Below are 15,352 nucleotides of genomic sequence, written 5' to 3'. Positions count from 1 at the left end.
AGGGAAACGGCTGCCGCCAGCTTCCCGGCTTCCCTGCCCTGCACCCTGGCTTCTGCGATCAGTGACCCCAGAAGCCCAGTGCAAAGGCGATCACAGAAGCCGGATGCAAGGGCAGGGAAGCAGCCGCCCCCAGCGTATCAGGCCGCGGCTTCCCGGCCCCCCACCCGGCTTCTGCAATCCGTGACCACAGAAACTGGGTGCGCCAGCTTCCCGGCCGTGGCTTCCCTGCCCTGCTCCCAGCTTCCCAGCCGCAGCTTCCCAGCCCCGCACCCGGCTTCTGCAATCCGTGACCGCAGAAGCTGGGTGTGGGTCAGGGAAGCGTCTGCCCCCAGCGTATCAGGCCACGGCTTCCCAGCCCCGCACCCGGCTTCTGAGATCGGAGACTGCAGAAGCTGGGTGCGCCAGCTTCCTGGCCCCGCACCCGGCTTCTGCGATCTGTGACCGCAGAAGCTGGGTGCGGGTCAGGGAAGAGTCCGCCGCCAGCGTCCTTGGCCGAGGCTTCCCTGCCCCGCACCCGGCTTCTGCAATCCGTGACCGCAGAAACTGGGTGTGGGTCAGGGAAGAGTCCGCCGCCAGCATCCCCGGCCACGGCTTCCCTGCCCAGCACCCGGCTTCTGAGATCGGAGTCTGCGATCTGTGATCCATGACCGCAGAAGCTGGGTGCGCCAGCTCCCCAGCCGTGGCTTCCCTGCCCCGCACCCGGCTTCTGGGATGGGTGACCGCAGAAGCCCAGTGCAGGGGCGATCACAGAAGCCAGGTGCGTGGGCAGGGAAGCAGCTTCAGCCAGCTTCCCTGGCTGGGGCTTCCCTGCCCCACACCCGGCTTCTGCAATTGGTGATGCCTATTTCTGCATGACACTTAACTGACTACCCTCCCTTGAAGCACAGAAGAAGAAGAAGCCCCCAGAAGAAGAAGCCACCCACCTTTGGTCCTGGCGCCAGCGCCTGGGGCTGGCTGCAGCCCAGGAGATGGACAAGCTACTGGCCAGAGGTCCCAGGCTGCAGCCACCCAGAGAAGCTACCAGCCCTGTGGTCCAGGGCGCCAATGCCTGTGGCCAGGGAAACAGGTTCCCTCTTCTCCTACTGTAGTCATTACTTCAATATTCCCCTTCTGAATTTCTCTCCTGTGCTGCAACCCAACTCCACTTTTTATCGGAAGGATACGGAACAGAGAGAGCAGTGTTAAAAGCTTTCATTTTTAAGCCGGTAAGGTTGGTACTTAAACATATAAATGGAAAACTAGAGTCCTTAAGGTAACAAAGGCTACAAAGGACAGGGACAGCGCATGACCTATTATATCCAGCAATCCATATGGGGACTGAAAACTTTGCAATGATGACAATTAGTGAAGATATGAATCAACTATGGTCAGTGTTGTGCTGTAAAATGTTTAATAACTGAGGGACCCCCCCTCGAGTGCACAAATTTTGTGCACCGGGCTACTAGTCCTATATAATAAAAGGCTAATATGCAAATCGACTGAACGGCAGAATGACCAGTTGCTATGATGCACACTGACCACCAGGGGGCAGATGCTCAACGTAGCAGCTGCCCCCTGGTGGTGAGTGCGCTCCCACAGGGAGAGCACCGCTCAGCCATAAGCTGGGCTCGTGGCTGGCGAATGTAGTGGTGGTGGAGGGAGCCTCTCCCACCTCTGAGGCAGTGCTAAGGATGTTCGATAGCAGGCCTAAGCCGTCAGTCGGACATATTCCCTAGGGGTCCTGGACTGCGAGAGGGCACAGGCCGGGCTGAGGGGACCCCCCTGCCCCCGGGTGCACGAATTTCATGCACCGAGCCTCTAGTTGGTATATAAAAAAGCCATAGATTTCTGGGTGTTCATTTTGTATCCTGCTAAATTGCCAAATTCATTAAGTCTAGTAGTTTTTAATGGAGTATTTGGGGTTTTCTACGTACAGTATCATGTCATCTGTGAATAAGGACAGTTTTACTTCTTTTCAATTTGGATGTCTTTTATTTCTTCTTCTTGTCTGATCGCTATGACTACCACTTCCAGTACTGTATCCAACAGGAGTGGTGAAAGTGGGCATCCCTGTCTTGTTCCTGTTCTTAGGGGAAATGGTTTTAGTTTTTGCCCATTGAGTATGATGTTGGCTGTAGGTTTGTCATATATGGCTTTTATTATGTTGAGGTATGATCCTTCTATTCCCACTTTGCTGAGTTTTTATCAAGAAAGGGTGTTAGATTTTGTCAAATGCTTTTTCTGCATCAATTGATAAGATTATGTGATTTTTGTCTCTCAATTTGTTTATGTGACGTATCACACTTACTGATTTGCGGATATTGTATCATCCTCGCATCCCTGGAATAAATCCCACTTGGTCATGGTGTATGATCTTTCTGATGTAATGCTGGATCTGATTTGCTAGAATTTTGTTGAGGATTTTAGCATCTATGTTCGTCAAGGATACTGGCCTGTAGTTCTCTTTTTTTGTGGTGTCTTTATCTGGTTTTGGGATTAGGGTAATGCTGGCTTCATAGAAAGAGCTTAGAAGTGTGCCTTCCTCTTGAATTTTTTGGGTAGGATAGGTTTTAGTTCTTCTTTGAATGCTTGGTAGAACTCCCCTGTAAAGCCGTCTGGACTAGGGCTTTTGTTTGCTGGAAGATTTTTGATTACTCTTTCGATTTCTTTGGAGTTATCGGCCTATTCAGGTTTTTTGATTCTTCCTGATTGAGTTTTGGGAGTTTGTATTTTTCTAAGAGTATGTCCATTTCGTCTAGGTTGTCCTGTTTGTTGGAATAGAGTTGTTCATAGTATTTTTTCATAATTCTTCGTATTTCTGTGGGGTTGGTTGTTACTTCACCTCTTTCATTTCTGACTTTATTTGGGGCCTCTCTCTTTGCTTCTTGGTGAGCCTGGTTAGAGGTTCATCAGTCTTGTTTATTTTTCAAAGAAATTGATCTTTTATATTGTTGTGGTTTTTTTTTGTCTCTGTCTTTTATTTCCACTCTGATCTTTATTATTTCCTTTCTTCTGCTTACTCTGGGCTTTTCTTGTTGCTCTCTTTCTAATTCTTTGAGTTACAGGGTTAGATAATTTATTACCATTTTTTCTTGTTTTTTTAGGTAGGCCAGTAGAGTTATGAACTTCCCTCTCAAGACTGCTTTCACTGTGTCCCATAGATTTTGGATTGTTGTGTTTTCATTGTCATTTGTTACCAGGATGCTTTATATTTCTTTGATCTCTTTGGTAACGCAATCATTGTTTAATAGCATGCTATTTAGCCTCCAGGTGTTTGATTTTTTTTTCATTGTTTCTATTGTAGTTGATTTCCAATTTTATGCCATTGTGATCTGAGAAAATGCTTGCTACGATTTCAGTCTTCTTGAATTTGAAGAGACTTTGCCTGTGTCCCAATATGTGGTCCATCTTTGAAAATGTCCTCTGTGCACTTGAGAAGAATGTATATTCTGTGGCTTTGGGGTGAAATATTCTGAAGATGTCAATTAAGTCCATCTGCTCTAGTGAGTCATTTAGGATTGATGTTTCTTTGCTAAATTTTTGTTTAGAGGATTTATGCAGTGATGTCAATGGGGTATTAAAGTCCCCTACTATGACTGTGTTGCTGTCGATCTCTCCCTTGATATCTTCCAGAAGTTTTTTGATGTATTTGGGTGCTCCTGTATTGGGTACATATATGTTTACCAGAGTTATATCCTCTTGTTGAATTGCTCCCTTTAGTATTATGAAGTGGTACTCCTTATCTCCTGTTATGGGCCTTCACTTTGAGGTCTAATTTGTCAGATATAAGTATTGCTACCCTAGCTTTTTTTTCATTTCCATTCACCTGAAAAACCTTTTTCCATCCCATCACTTTCAGTCTGTGTGAGTCCTTTGTTCTGAGGTGGGTCTCTTGTAGACAGCAAATATATGGGTCATGTTTTCTTATCCATTCACCTACCCTATGTGTTTTGATTGGAGCATTTAATCCACTTGCATTTAAGGTTATAATTGATAGGTGCTTGTTTGTCGCCATTTTTATTCTTTATGCCTGTGTTCCTTCTTTCCTTTCTATTTCTTCTTTTTACAGCAGACCCTTTAGCATTTCTTGCATTGCTGGTTTGGTCGTAATAAACTCCCTTAGCCCTTTTTTGTCTGTGAAGCTCCTGATTTCACCTTCAATTTTGAATGATAGCTTTGCTGGGTATGGTATTCTTGGATTTAGTTCCTTTGCATGACTTTGTATATTTCATTCCATCCCCTTCTGTCCTGATGTGTTGCTGTTCAGAAATCAGTTGATAGTCTAATGGGAGATCCCTTATAGGTTACTTTCTGTCTCTCTGGCGGCCTTTAAGATCCTTACTTTGTTGTTGGTGTTTGCCAATTTAATTATAATGTGTCTTGGTGTCGGTCTTTTGGGGCTCATCTTGTTTGGGATTCTGTGAGCTTCTTGGACTTGTGTGAGTTTTTTCTTCCCAATATCATGGAAGTTTTCTGTTATTATTTCTTCAAACAGGTTTTCTATTCCTTGCTGTTTCCTTTCCCTCTGGCACCATATTATGCAGATGTTGTTTTGTTTCGTGTTGTCCCAAAGCTCCCTTAGGCTGTCCTCCTGTTTCTTAAGTTTTTTTTCCAGTTGCTGCTCTGCTTGGGTATTTTCTTCCTACCTTGTCTTCTAGCTCGCTGATGCGTTCCTCCACATCTAGTCTACTGTTGATGCTTTCTATTGTTTTCTTTATTGCAGCAATGTCATTCTTCATTTCTTTTTGAGTCTTCATTTCCTCTTGGTTCTTACACATGTTGGTGAATTTGTCTTACATTCTTTTCAGCATCCTTATGACCATTGCTCTGAATTTTTCTTCTGACAAATTGCTTGCCTTCATATTGTTTACTTCCTTTTCTGGTGATTCCTGCTTTTCTTTTGTATGGGGCTATTTCTTTGTCTCCCCATTTTTGCTCCCCTCATGGTGTCTGGTTATGTGGTTCACTCTCTATGGTGTTGACCAAAAGGCACAAAATACAACTCGACAAGACACGACACAGAGGGAACAAAACACGAAAAATGTATTCACTATACCAATAACCCCAAATAAAGGGGACCATCAGAGAAAAGAGAATTAGGGGAGAGAAAAGAACGCAAAAATGATATTTAGAAAAGGAAAAAAGGTAAGAGAGAAAAGAAAAAGAAGAAAAGAGAAGGGGAAAGAAATATATGTATATGGGGAGAAAGCTCCACAAAACCAACAACTAATTCAAAAAATGCAAACAACAAACACCCAGAAAAAAAGGAGGGGAGCTAAATCTGAAGAGGCAGATCTTATTTCCAGAAGGTAAGGTAAAGGAATTGAAGGAATGGGGGAATGGCCATGATTCAGTATAGCGGAGGTAGAAAGAGAATGAGTGCATAAGAAGAAAAGTAATAAACAAAATACTCACTTAAAAATTTTAAAAAAATAATAATTAAAAATATATAAAATATATATAAAAGAAAAGTTGTATATATTAAAAATAAAATTTTCTGCTTTATATCTTCATCTATTTTTGGAAAAGGAGAATAGAGAGCAGATAGGCCTGAGTTTGGTAGTGAAACTAATTAAGCTATTAGTAGAAGAAGAGAACAAGTGAGGAGAGGAGAAACAAAAGCATAACATAAAATAAAAAACTAAACAAACAACAAGAAAAAAAAAATGGCTAATGAAGAAAGAGAAAAGAGAAATGTGCATGGACTTGGAGCATTGGAGAGGAAATTAGATATATGCTTAAGCCAACAGAGACTACTTTAATAGTAATGCATCAGTAGAGCAGAGAAAGAAGATCAGTTGTTAACAAGGAGTCAAAAAGAAAGGAGAGAAAAACTAAAGCAGGAACAGGGGAAGAGAAACAGGATGAAAAAGGGAGAAGTGAAGAAGAAAGGATTGGCATGAAGGAAAAAATGAGATAGAGTAAAATAATGATAAAAAAAATAGAATGTAGAACACTAATCCAAAAGTAAAAATTAAATAAAGGTTAAAAAATAATAAAAGTAATAAAAAAATAAGAGAAAGAAAAAAATTTGTTAAGTAAAAAAATAAAAAAGTGAAGTAGTGATTTTCGTTTGCTTCAGCTTGGTTTTATAAGGACAGTTTTACTTCTTCTTTTCCAATTTGGATGCCTTTTATTTCTTCTTGTCTGATCACAACGGCTAGTACTTCCAGTACTATGTTGAACAGGAGTGGTGAGAGTGGGCATCCCTGTCTTGTTCCTGTTCTCAGGGGAAATGGTGTTAGTTTTTGTCCATTGAGTATGATGTTGGCTGTGGGCTTGTCATATATGGCTTTTATTATGTTGAGGTATGATCCTTCTATTCCTACCTTGCTGAGAGTTTTTTTTGTCAAGAAAGGGTGTTGGATTTTGTCAAATGCTTTTTCTGCATCAAGTGATATGACTATGTGATTTTTATCTCTCAATTTGTTTATGTGATGTATCACGTTTATTGATTTGCGGATATTGTACCATCCTTGCATCCCTGGGATAAATCCTACTTGGTCATGGTGTATGATCTTTCTGATGTACTGCTGGATCCGATTTGCTAAGATTTTGTTGAGGATTTTGGCATCTATGTTCATGAGGGATATTGGCCTGTAATTCTCTTTCATTGTGTTGTCTTTAACTGGTTTTGGTATTAGGGTAATGCTGGCTTCAGAGAATGAACTTGGAAGTGTTCCTTCCTCTTGAATTTTTTGGAATAGTCTGAGGAGGATAGGTTTTAGTTCTTCCTTGAATGTTTGGTAAAACTCCCCTGTGAAGCCGTCTGGTCCTGGGTTTTTGTTTGCTGGAAACTTTTTGATTACTGCTTCAATTTCTTCCATAGTTATTGGCCTATTGAGATTTTTAGATTCTTCCTGATTAAGTTTTTGAAGGTTGTATTTTTCTAGGAATATGTCCATTTCCTCCAGGTTGTCTAGTTTGTTGGAGTAGAGTTGTTCATAGTATTTTTTAACAATCCTTTGTATTTCTGTGGGGTCTGTTGTTATTTCTCCTCTTTCATTTCTGATTTTGTTTATTTGGGTCCTCTCTCTTTGTTTTTTGGTGAGCCTGGCTAGAGGTTCATCAATCTTGTTTATCCTTTCAAAGAACCAGCTCTTGGTTTTGTTGATCTTTTGTATCTAAAGCAGCACAAATAGGTGGACTCAGAGGAGCCCTGCCCCTCCTCACAGAAAGGTCAGACTTTGCCTAGATAAAGCAGAGAGAGAACTACATAACCAAACACCTGGAGAAGAGAGACCATGGGGAGACAAAGAAACAGCCCGCATATGAAAGAAAAAGAGGCATCACCAGAAAAGGAAGTAAACGAAATGGAGACAATGGAGGCAAGCAACCTGTCAGAGAAAGAATTCAGAGAAATGGTCACAAGGTGAATGAAAAGAATGGAAGACAAATTCAACAATATGTGTAAAAACCAAGAGGAAATGAAAACCAAGAAGAAATGAAAAATGACATCACTGCTATAAAGAACTCAATAGAAAGCATCAACAGTAGACTAGAAGCAGCAGAAGACCGCATCAGTGAGCTAGAAGACAAGGTAGGAAAAAATACCCAAGCACAGCAGCTCCTAGAAAAAAAAATTAAGAAGCAAGAGGAGAGCCTAAGAGAACTTTGGGACAACACCAAACAAAACAACATCTGCATAATAGATGTGCCATAAGGAGAGGAAACTGAGCAAGGAATAGGAAACCTGTTTGAAGAAATAATGACAGAAAACTTCCCTGATATAGGGAAGAAAAAGCTCACACAAATCCAAGAAGCTCACAGAGTCCCAAACAAAATGAACCCCAAAAGGCCGATGCCAAGGCACATTATAATTAAATTGGCAAACATCAATGACAAAGCAAGAATCTTAAAAGCGGCCAGAGAGAGACAAAGTTATCTATGACTGATTTCTCAACAGAAACGCATCAGGCAAGAAGGGAATGGAATGAAATATACAAAGTCATGCAAAGGAAGGGTCTGAATCCAAGAATACTGTACCCAGCAAGGCTATCAATCAAAATTGAGGGTGAAATCGGGAGCTTCACAGACTTCGGGAATTTATTGCCACCAAACCAGCAATGCAAGAAATGCTAAAAGATCTGCTGTAAAAAGAAAAAATAGGAAACGAAGAAGGAACACAGGGGTAAAGAATAAAAATGACGACAAACAAGTATCTATCAATAATAACTTTAAATGTAAATGGATTAAATGCCCCAATCAAAAGACATAGGGCAACTGAATGGATAAGAAAACATGACCCATATATTTGCTGTCTACAGGAAACCCACCTCAGAAAAAAAGACGCACACAGACTGATGGTGAAGGGATGGAAAAAGGTTCTTCAGGCGAATGGAAATGAAAAAAAAAGCTGGGGTAGCAATACTTATATCTGACAAATTAGATCTCAAAGTGAAGGGCATAAAAAGAGATAAGGAAGGCCACTTCATAATACTAAAGGGAGCAATCCAACAAGAAGAAATAACTCTGGTAAACATATACGCACCCAATACAGGAGCACCCACATACATATGAAAACTTCTGGAGGGGATCAAGGGAGAGATTGACAGCAATAAAATCATAGTAGGGGACTTTAACACCCCACTATCACCACTGGACAAATCCTCTAAACAAAAAATCAGCAAATAAACATCAATCCTAAATGACTCACTAGATCAGATGGAATTAATTGACATCTTCAGAACATTTCATCCCAAAGCCACAGAATATACATTCTTCTCAAGTGCACATGGGTCATTTTCAAAGATGGACCATATATTGGGTCACAGGCAAAATCTCTTCAAATTCAAGAAGATAGAAATCATATCAAGCATCTTCTCAGATCACAATGGCATAAAACTGGAAATCAACTACAATAAAAACAATCCAAAAAAATCAAATACATGGAGACTAAATAGCATGCTATTAAACAATGACTGGGTTACCAGAGAGATCAAAGAAGAAATAAAAAACATCATGGCAACAAATGACAATGAAAGCACAACAATCCAAAACCTATGGGATACAGCGAAAGCAGTAAACAACATAGAGACCAAAAAAAATGCTTCAGCTTGGTTTTAATGACCCATGGGGACTGGTTTTAGACCCCTCTCTACTGTTCTGCCTGCCATGTCTCAGTTTCCTGTTAGGTAGTCAGCACTGTGTTGAAGTCCCCAGCGACCACCGTTCCTCTGTGTCTGTCTCCTCAGCCTTGGTGTCAGCCAGGCAGAACCAATCTGCCAGCTTTGTCTGCCTGCTTTCAGTTGTATTTACACAAGTGTCTATTTCTGACACGGCCTCTAGATGGTGGTGTTTCTGTATTAGTTTCCTGGACCAAATGGCACCTCAGCCCAGTCCCCAAGGGCTCCCTGGGGGTATTTAGAATCTTTGTTTCCCTGCAGAGCTCAAGGCTGGGTGCAGCTGCACTGCTAGGAGGGGTCTGGTCTAAAGGAGAAAAATGGCTGTTCAGGGTTGGAGGGATGGACTGTCCCAGAGCTGGCTTCCTGATCATCTCTCCCTATTTGCTCCCCAGCTTCCACAAAACCACCTTCCCCTGCATTGCAGCCTCAGTGAGTGTTTGTAATCGAAGGACCCTGTGTATTGGGTTTAGCGAGGAAAAGCAAGGAAAATGTAGACAGAGTGACCACGTCGCTGCACATCTCTCTCTCCCGGCACTGCGCGGCCGGTGCAGAACTTCAGGCTGCCTTTCTGGGCGCAGCCTCCCATGGCTGTGGCTTAGATCTAGAGTCCCCGCTGCCAGCAGCCCTGTGGGACCCCGTCCACAGTCGAGCACTATACTGACCCCAAGGGCCGCGGATTTGGTGCAGTGCAGTCTCCCTCTGAGACTCTAGTCCCGGCTGTGCACTTTTCTCCCTCCAGCCCAGATCCCCGAGCCCACCTCTCTCCAGGTGACCTCTGTCCTTTCCGTCCATAGATTGTCTCACCAGCTGTGTTTAATTCTCCAGTTCCAGGTGGATGTTATTCGATTCAGCTGTTTCTTCTGTCTGCTCTGTGAGAAGGTGCAGGACCCACTTGATCTCCCCCTGGACAAACTTTTTAGGAGCCTGCGGCCGGGGAGTCTGGAGTCTCGGTGGTCGTGGGTTCGCAGCTGAAGCAGCCGGTCCCTGGGTGTTTTGGCTGTAGGGTCCTGGGAGGTATCCGAGGTCTCCCCAGATGAAGGTGAGGCTGGGCTCCCAGTCACAGCCACTCTCCCCTTCAAGATGGCGCGGTCTCTGTGGTAGAGCCAGCCACCCTGGGAGAGATTTCAGTGGTAGTAGCGCCTGCCCGGCCAGGGGAGCCTGGTCCGCCAGCCCCCAACAGTCCTAGGAATATAACTTGCTGGGACATTCTTGAAAGAGAACTTTGGTGATGGGGACAGATCAGTGTGTGCTGGGGCGGTGTGAGGGCAGAGGTGACTATAAAGCAGCGGTTCTCAACCTGTGGGTCACGACCCCTTTGGGGGTTGAACAACCCTTTCACAGGGGTCGCCTAAGACCATCGGAAAACACATATATAATTACATATTGTTTTTGTGATTAATCACTGTGCTTTAATTATGTTCAATTTGTAACAATGAAATTGGGAGTCACCACAACATGAGGAACTGTATTAAAGGGTCACGGCATTAGGAAGGTTGAGAACCACTGCAAAGGGAGAGCACAAGGGAGGATTTTGGGGTGATGGATTGGTCTGTATCCAGATTATGGTGGTGGTTACACAAATCTATACATGTGTTAAAATTTTTAGAACGGATACCACCCCTCCCCCAGAGAACAGTCAGTTTTACTGTGTGATAACTTACAAACTAAACTAAAAGAAAAAAATTTGGAAGACGGTAGGTATTTGGTCAGATTGGACTGGAAATTGATGGTATAATCATATCATCTGCATATGAAACTGAGGAAGGCTTGAGGCTTTCTGCCTGAGTATGGAGTTAGTCTGTTCATGTTCCTCTCTCCCATGGGTCCCAGGTCCCAGAGGGTGGCAGCCAGGCTCAGGATCGGCCACACAGTCCACGTTCCTCTGGTTCTATCTCTCCTGTAGTTCCCTGTGTCACCTTGTCTCTAGTTGGGTAGAAGAGTGAAACCAAACAGCTCTAAAGAATTTTGAGGTCAGGCCCTCAACAGAGCAGAGAGCAAATGTTAAATAAGGGAATGGGAGTTTCTTGACTGTTAAGCATTAGGCAGAATGATAATCTTTGAGAGTTATCTCAAAAAGGAAGATGGCTGTGCTCTTTTACAGATTTTCCAAAAGGAGTCCTGTTAGGCCATTATATGAATAAGAAATTCTTAGGACAGTATTTGTATAAAGTGGTTACTGTATGGGAGGCGCTGTGCCAATTTTAAGATTTATTGAGAACTTTTAAGGGGCAGGCACTGTGCTTGGCACTGGAAACCAAGTGGAAGGGGCCAATAATGAAAGAATCACACAAATAAATGTCAAAGAACAACTGACATAATGTGCAGTGAAACAGGCCATGCACAAGAAGCACATGCTGTGATTCTGTTTACCTGAAATTCAGACATCCTGACGACTGAAGCCAGAGCCTTGGTGCCCTTGAGGGAGAGCCTTGAGGGTGTTGACCGGCAGCCAGAGGAGAGGCTTTGGGTGCTAAGGTCACTCAGATCTTGACCTGGGTGGCTCTGCAGGTGTGTGCCGTGCGCTTCAGCAGCTGGAAGTTCTTCCTCGGGGCAGCTGTCACGGTGTCGGAGGTGCCGCAGCCATGTCACTGGTTTGCAGCCAGATGCCCTAGGAAGGGCTTGTTGGGGCTTGAGTGCCCAGCAGGGTCCAACTCGTGCGTCCTTGGAGTTGGTAATCCCTGGGCCATCCCTAGTGCTGCCTCCTGGGGCCCACGTTAGATTGGTGCCTCCATTGCCGTGGCAACCATGTCCTGATGTGGGGAACCTGGTCTGGGGTCCTTGGCTACTCTTTTGGAGCTACCCCCGACCTTGGTTTTTTGTTTGTTTGTTTCCCGTGTGTGTGTGTGTGTGTGTGTGTGTGTGTGTGTGATCCACGTTATGCTGCATGCAGTATGTGGAGCTCTGTAAGATCTCGCTGTTTGCCTGGGTTGGACAGCCCTCTGCTGTTTCACTATTAGGTTTTGGTTTGTGCTTTGGTGCAGTCTGACCTCGAACTCCTCAGATTGTTATCATTGGCCTTACCTTTAACTGTGGTAAGATGAGCTTTTTAACTTTCCGTCAGAGTACAGTTGACCCTTGAACAACTCGGGGTTACAGGCGCCGGTCCTCGTCTATATGAGTTAAGCTGGTCCTTAGCGTACTCGGTGAGATTCGCCACCTCAGATCGAAAATACAGCCCTGGCCGGTTTGGCTCAGCGGATAGAGTGTCGGCCTGCGGACTCAAGGGTCCCAGGTTTGATTCCAGTCAAGGGCATGTACCTTGGTTGCGGGCACATCCCCAGTGGGGAGTGTACAGGAGGCAGCTGATTGATGTTTCTCTCTCTCTCATCGATGTTTCTGACTCTCTATCCTTCTCCCTTCCTCTCTGTAAAAAATCAATAAAATATATTTTTTTTAAAAAGAAAAAGAAAATACAGTGTGTCATGGACCCACGCATTTTAAACTTGTGGTGTTCAAGGGCCAACTATTAGAATTTGAAAAAGGTGAGCCCATGGAAACCCGTAAATTGGGTCTTTAAAAGTAAATCTCATACCCTTTTATGTGTTTATTTTATTTACTTTGATAAATCAGAATGATACAACATTCCAAAGAAAGGAGGACGGAAGCTGCTGCTCTGCCAGCTGGTTGGAGGGCTGTGGAGAAGAGAGCTTCGTAAACCCAGCTCGTGCCCCTGCTCTCTCCTTGGTTTCTGGGAAGCCAAGCAGGTCTGGCTCCCTTGGTTCCTCTGGTCCCCGTGTGCCCAACCATCTTCCTGGTAACCTCAGTGCAAGTCTCAGGGTGACAAATCCTTGGGCTGATTCAGAGCTCAGTGGCACGTTCAGGGTTGTAGTTCCCGCTTCGAATTGCCACTGGTGCTCTCGAGTGGACAGTGCTGGAGCGCTCACATGAAGCTCCCTGGCAGTTGCTCCCTTGCTCTCCTGTCCCCCTTCTTTCTCGAGTTCTGGCCGTGATGATTGTGAGTCCCACATGGTCATTCCTGTCCAGACAGGCTCCTGTGGTCCAGGAACCTGGGGTCAGCCAGGTATATCACAGGCCAGTGTGAAGTCGCAAGGCTGTCTGTGGTACTTGAGCATTTACAAAAGTGACCATGTGAATCACCGATTGTTTCCCCAGCCAAGATGTTCCGACGGGTGCTCACCATTGTACAGGCCCACTGCAAGCTGGGTTTGACTGCAACCCTGGTCCGGGAAGATGACAAAATTGTTGACTTAAATTTTCTGATCGGACCCAAGCTCTATGAAGCCAACTGGATGGAGCTGCAGAACAACGGCTACATCGCCAAAGTCCAGTGTGCTGAGGTAGCTGTCCCCTTTCTTGCAGCCTCTTGGGGAGTGGCTCCTCCCAGGGTCAGGGGAAGTGGATCAGGTAGGTTACTCCCAGGCAGATACACAGGTCAGGACCTGAGCAAAAGTGCTGCCATCTCGTGCACCCTCTGTCCCCTGCGAGCTGGGTGCGGTTATGCCACTTCACAGGCGTGGGAACCAGCCACCTCCAGGGCATGCAGGGAGTGGCCGGGTGAGGGTGCTAATCCAGGCTGGCTTGGCTCCAGAGTCCATGCCCCTCCTTTCTGGGAGTGAGTGCCTACCTTCACTGGGGTGGTCCTGCGTGGGCAGTCATTCTGGCCACCCCCAAAGCCTAGTGGTCAACCACCTGTGGTCCCCAGAAGGCGCCCGTGGCCTTGATAATTTTATTTCTAAGAAGACATTTTCCCCAATATCCTATATAATAAAAGCCTAATATGCAAATCGGTCACTATGATGTGCACTGACCAGGGGACAGATGCTCAACACAAGGAGCTGCCCCCAGCCTGCAGGCCCTAGGCCAGCCAAGGCAGGTGCCAGTGGGGGACCCCTGACCGCCCAACTGGTTGCCCTGCAGAGTGAGGCGACCGGCAGTGGCGGTGGGGCCGGCTGGCAAGCGGGCGGTGGGGGGGTGGGTGGGGCTGGCCGGCAAGCAGGCTGGCACCCCCCCCCCCATCACCTGCCTGTTGCCTTTTGCAGAGGGAGGTGACTGCTGGCACAGGGGTGGGGCCGGCGAGCGGGCAGCACCAGGCCCCGCCAGTTGCCCCACAGATTGGCCCTGATCGCTGGCCAGGCCTAGGGACCCTACCCATGCACGAATTTCATGTATTGGGCCTCTAGTTCTATAACGAATACCTGCACAGGTAAATGATAAAAGTACATCTTCAAAGATGTCTTCTTAGAAGGAACAAGAACAAGAATTCTTCCTGGCACCTAAAAATGACTTCCTCAGTGGCTAGAGTAGGGTGGCCTTTGTCATGAAAGGGTAGAAAGGGGGCTGTTGGGTAAGAGAGAGTGTGAGGACCGTGTGCAGGTAGACTTGCTTCCTTATCTCTAGTTATGCTTTGTAATCACCACCCGTCTTATGAGACAGAGTTGCCAGAACCTTGGGGACCCTGTCCCTCTCCAGTTGCATCTCCCCTTTGAGGTGCATCTGCCAGAGCGGTGGCCTACAAACTTGGATTACGTTACATCACAAACTAAACAGCAGGGGGCCGCTGTCTCAGGGCTATTTTAGCACCTATGTATAATTTCCTGGACAGGGTTGTTTCGTTTTACCTTTTAAAACGTCTTTATCTAAAAGGTGAAACAGATTATATATTTCTATGACTTGTCATTTGCTCTATTTTTATTCCTTGCATAATGCATTATTTTTTGATGGACGTAGCTGTAGTTCATCCCTTTGATTTGCTCTGTAGTATTCCATTATACAAATATACCACAATTGGACATGTAATGGAATATTACACAGCAGTAAAAAATAAATCTTCCAATGGTGACAGACGTTCGGGTCGGTAAGTTGTTTAAAGTTTTTAATAGCTTTATCAAGATGTTTGCATTCTGTGACATTGACCAGTTTTAAGTAAATACTGTTTGTTATTTATAACTTACTTGGTTTTAGTTAATGTATCCCCCAATCTAGTGTTAAAACATTTCCGTTATCCCCAGAGTTCCCTGGCGACCATTTGCAGTGAATCCTTGCTTGTACTCTCGCCCTAGGTAGCCACTGATGTGTTTTCTGTCTCTATAAATTATAGCTTATGACATTGCTGCAGATGTTTTTGTACCCATTTCCTGGGGCCCTCCTGCCAGAGTTTTTCTAAAGCGTTGTTCACGCTGTGGGCTGTGACATCACTTTGTGGGTCATGGTCAGGATAGAATAGAATCTACCAGAATGCATCTCTATTAAGGGTATATATTGTTTCATGAAATTGTGTTTGTGTGTGT

General features: G+C 44.9%; 1 protein-coding gene across 1 annotated transcript in view; it reads left to right on the top strand.

Annotated features, from left to right (window-relative positions):
- Positions 1-15,352, top strand: part of ERCC3 (ERCC excision repair 3, TFIIH core complex helicase subunit) — a 47,530-nt gene that overhangs the window by 11,310 nt on the left and 20,868 nt on the right. The window contains exon 8 of the mRNA XM_023765142.1: positions 13,218-13,402. Within this exon, the coding sequence (XP_023620910.1) occupies positions 13,218-13,402 (185 nt within the window). The remainder of the gene's footprint in view (positions 1-13,217; positions 13,403-15,352) is intronic.

This window comes from Myotis lucifugus, unplaced genomic scaffold, assembly GCF_000147115.1.
Source record: "Myotis lucifugus unplaced genomic scaffold, Myoluc2.0 scaffold_380, whole genome shotgun sequence".
Lineage (NCBI taxonomy): Eukaryota > Metazoa > Chordata > Mammalia > Chiroptera > Vespertilionidae > Myotis > Myotis lucifugus.
This window is presented reverse-complemented; position numbering and strand designations above follow the sequence as displayed.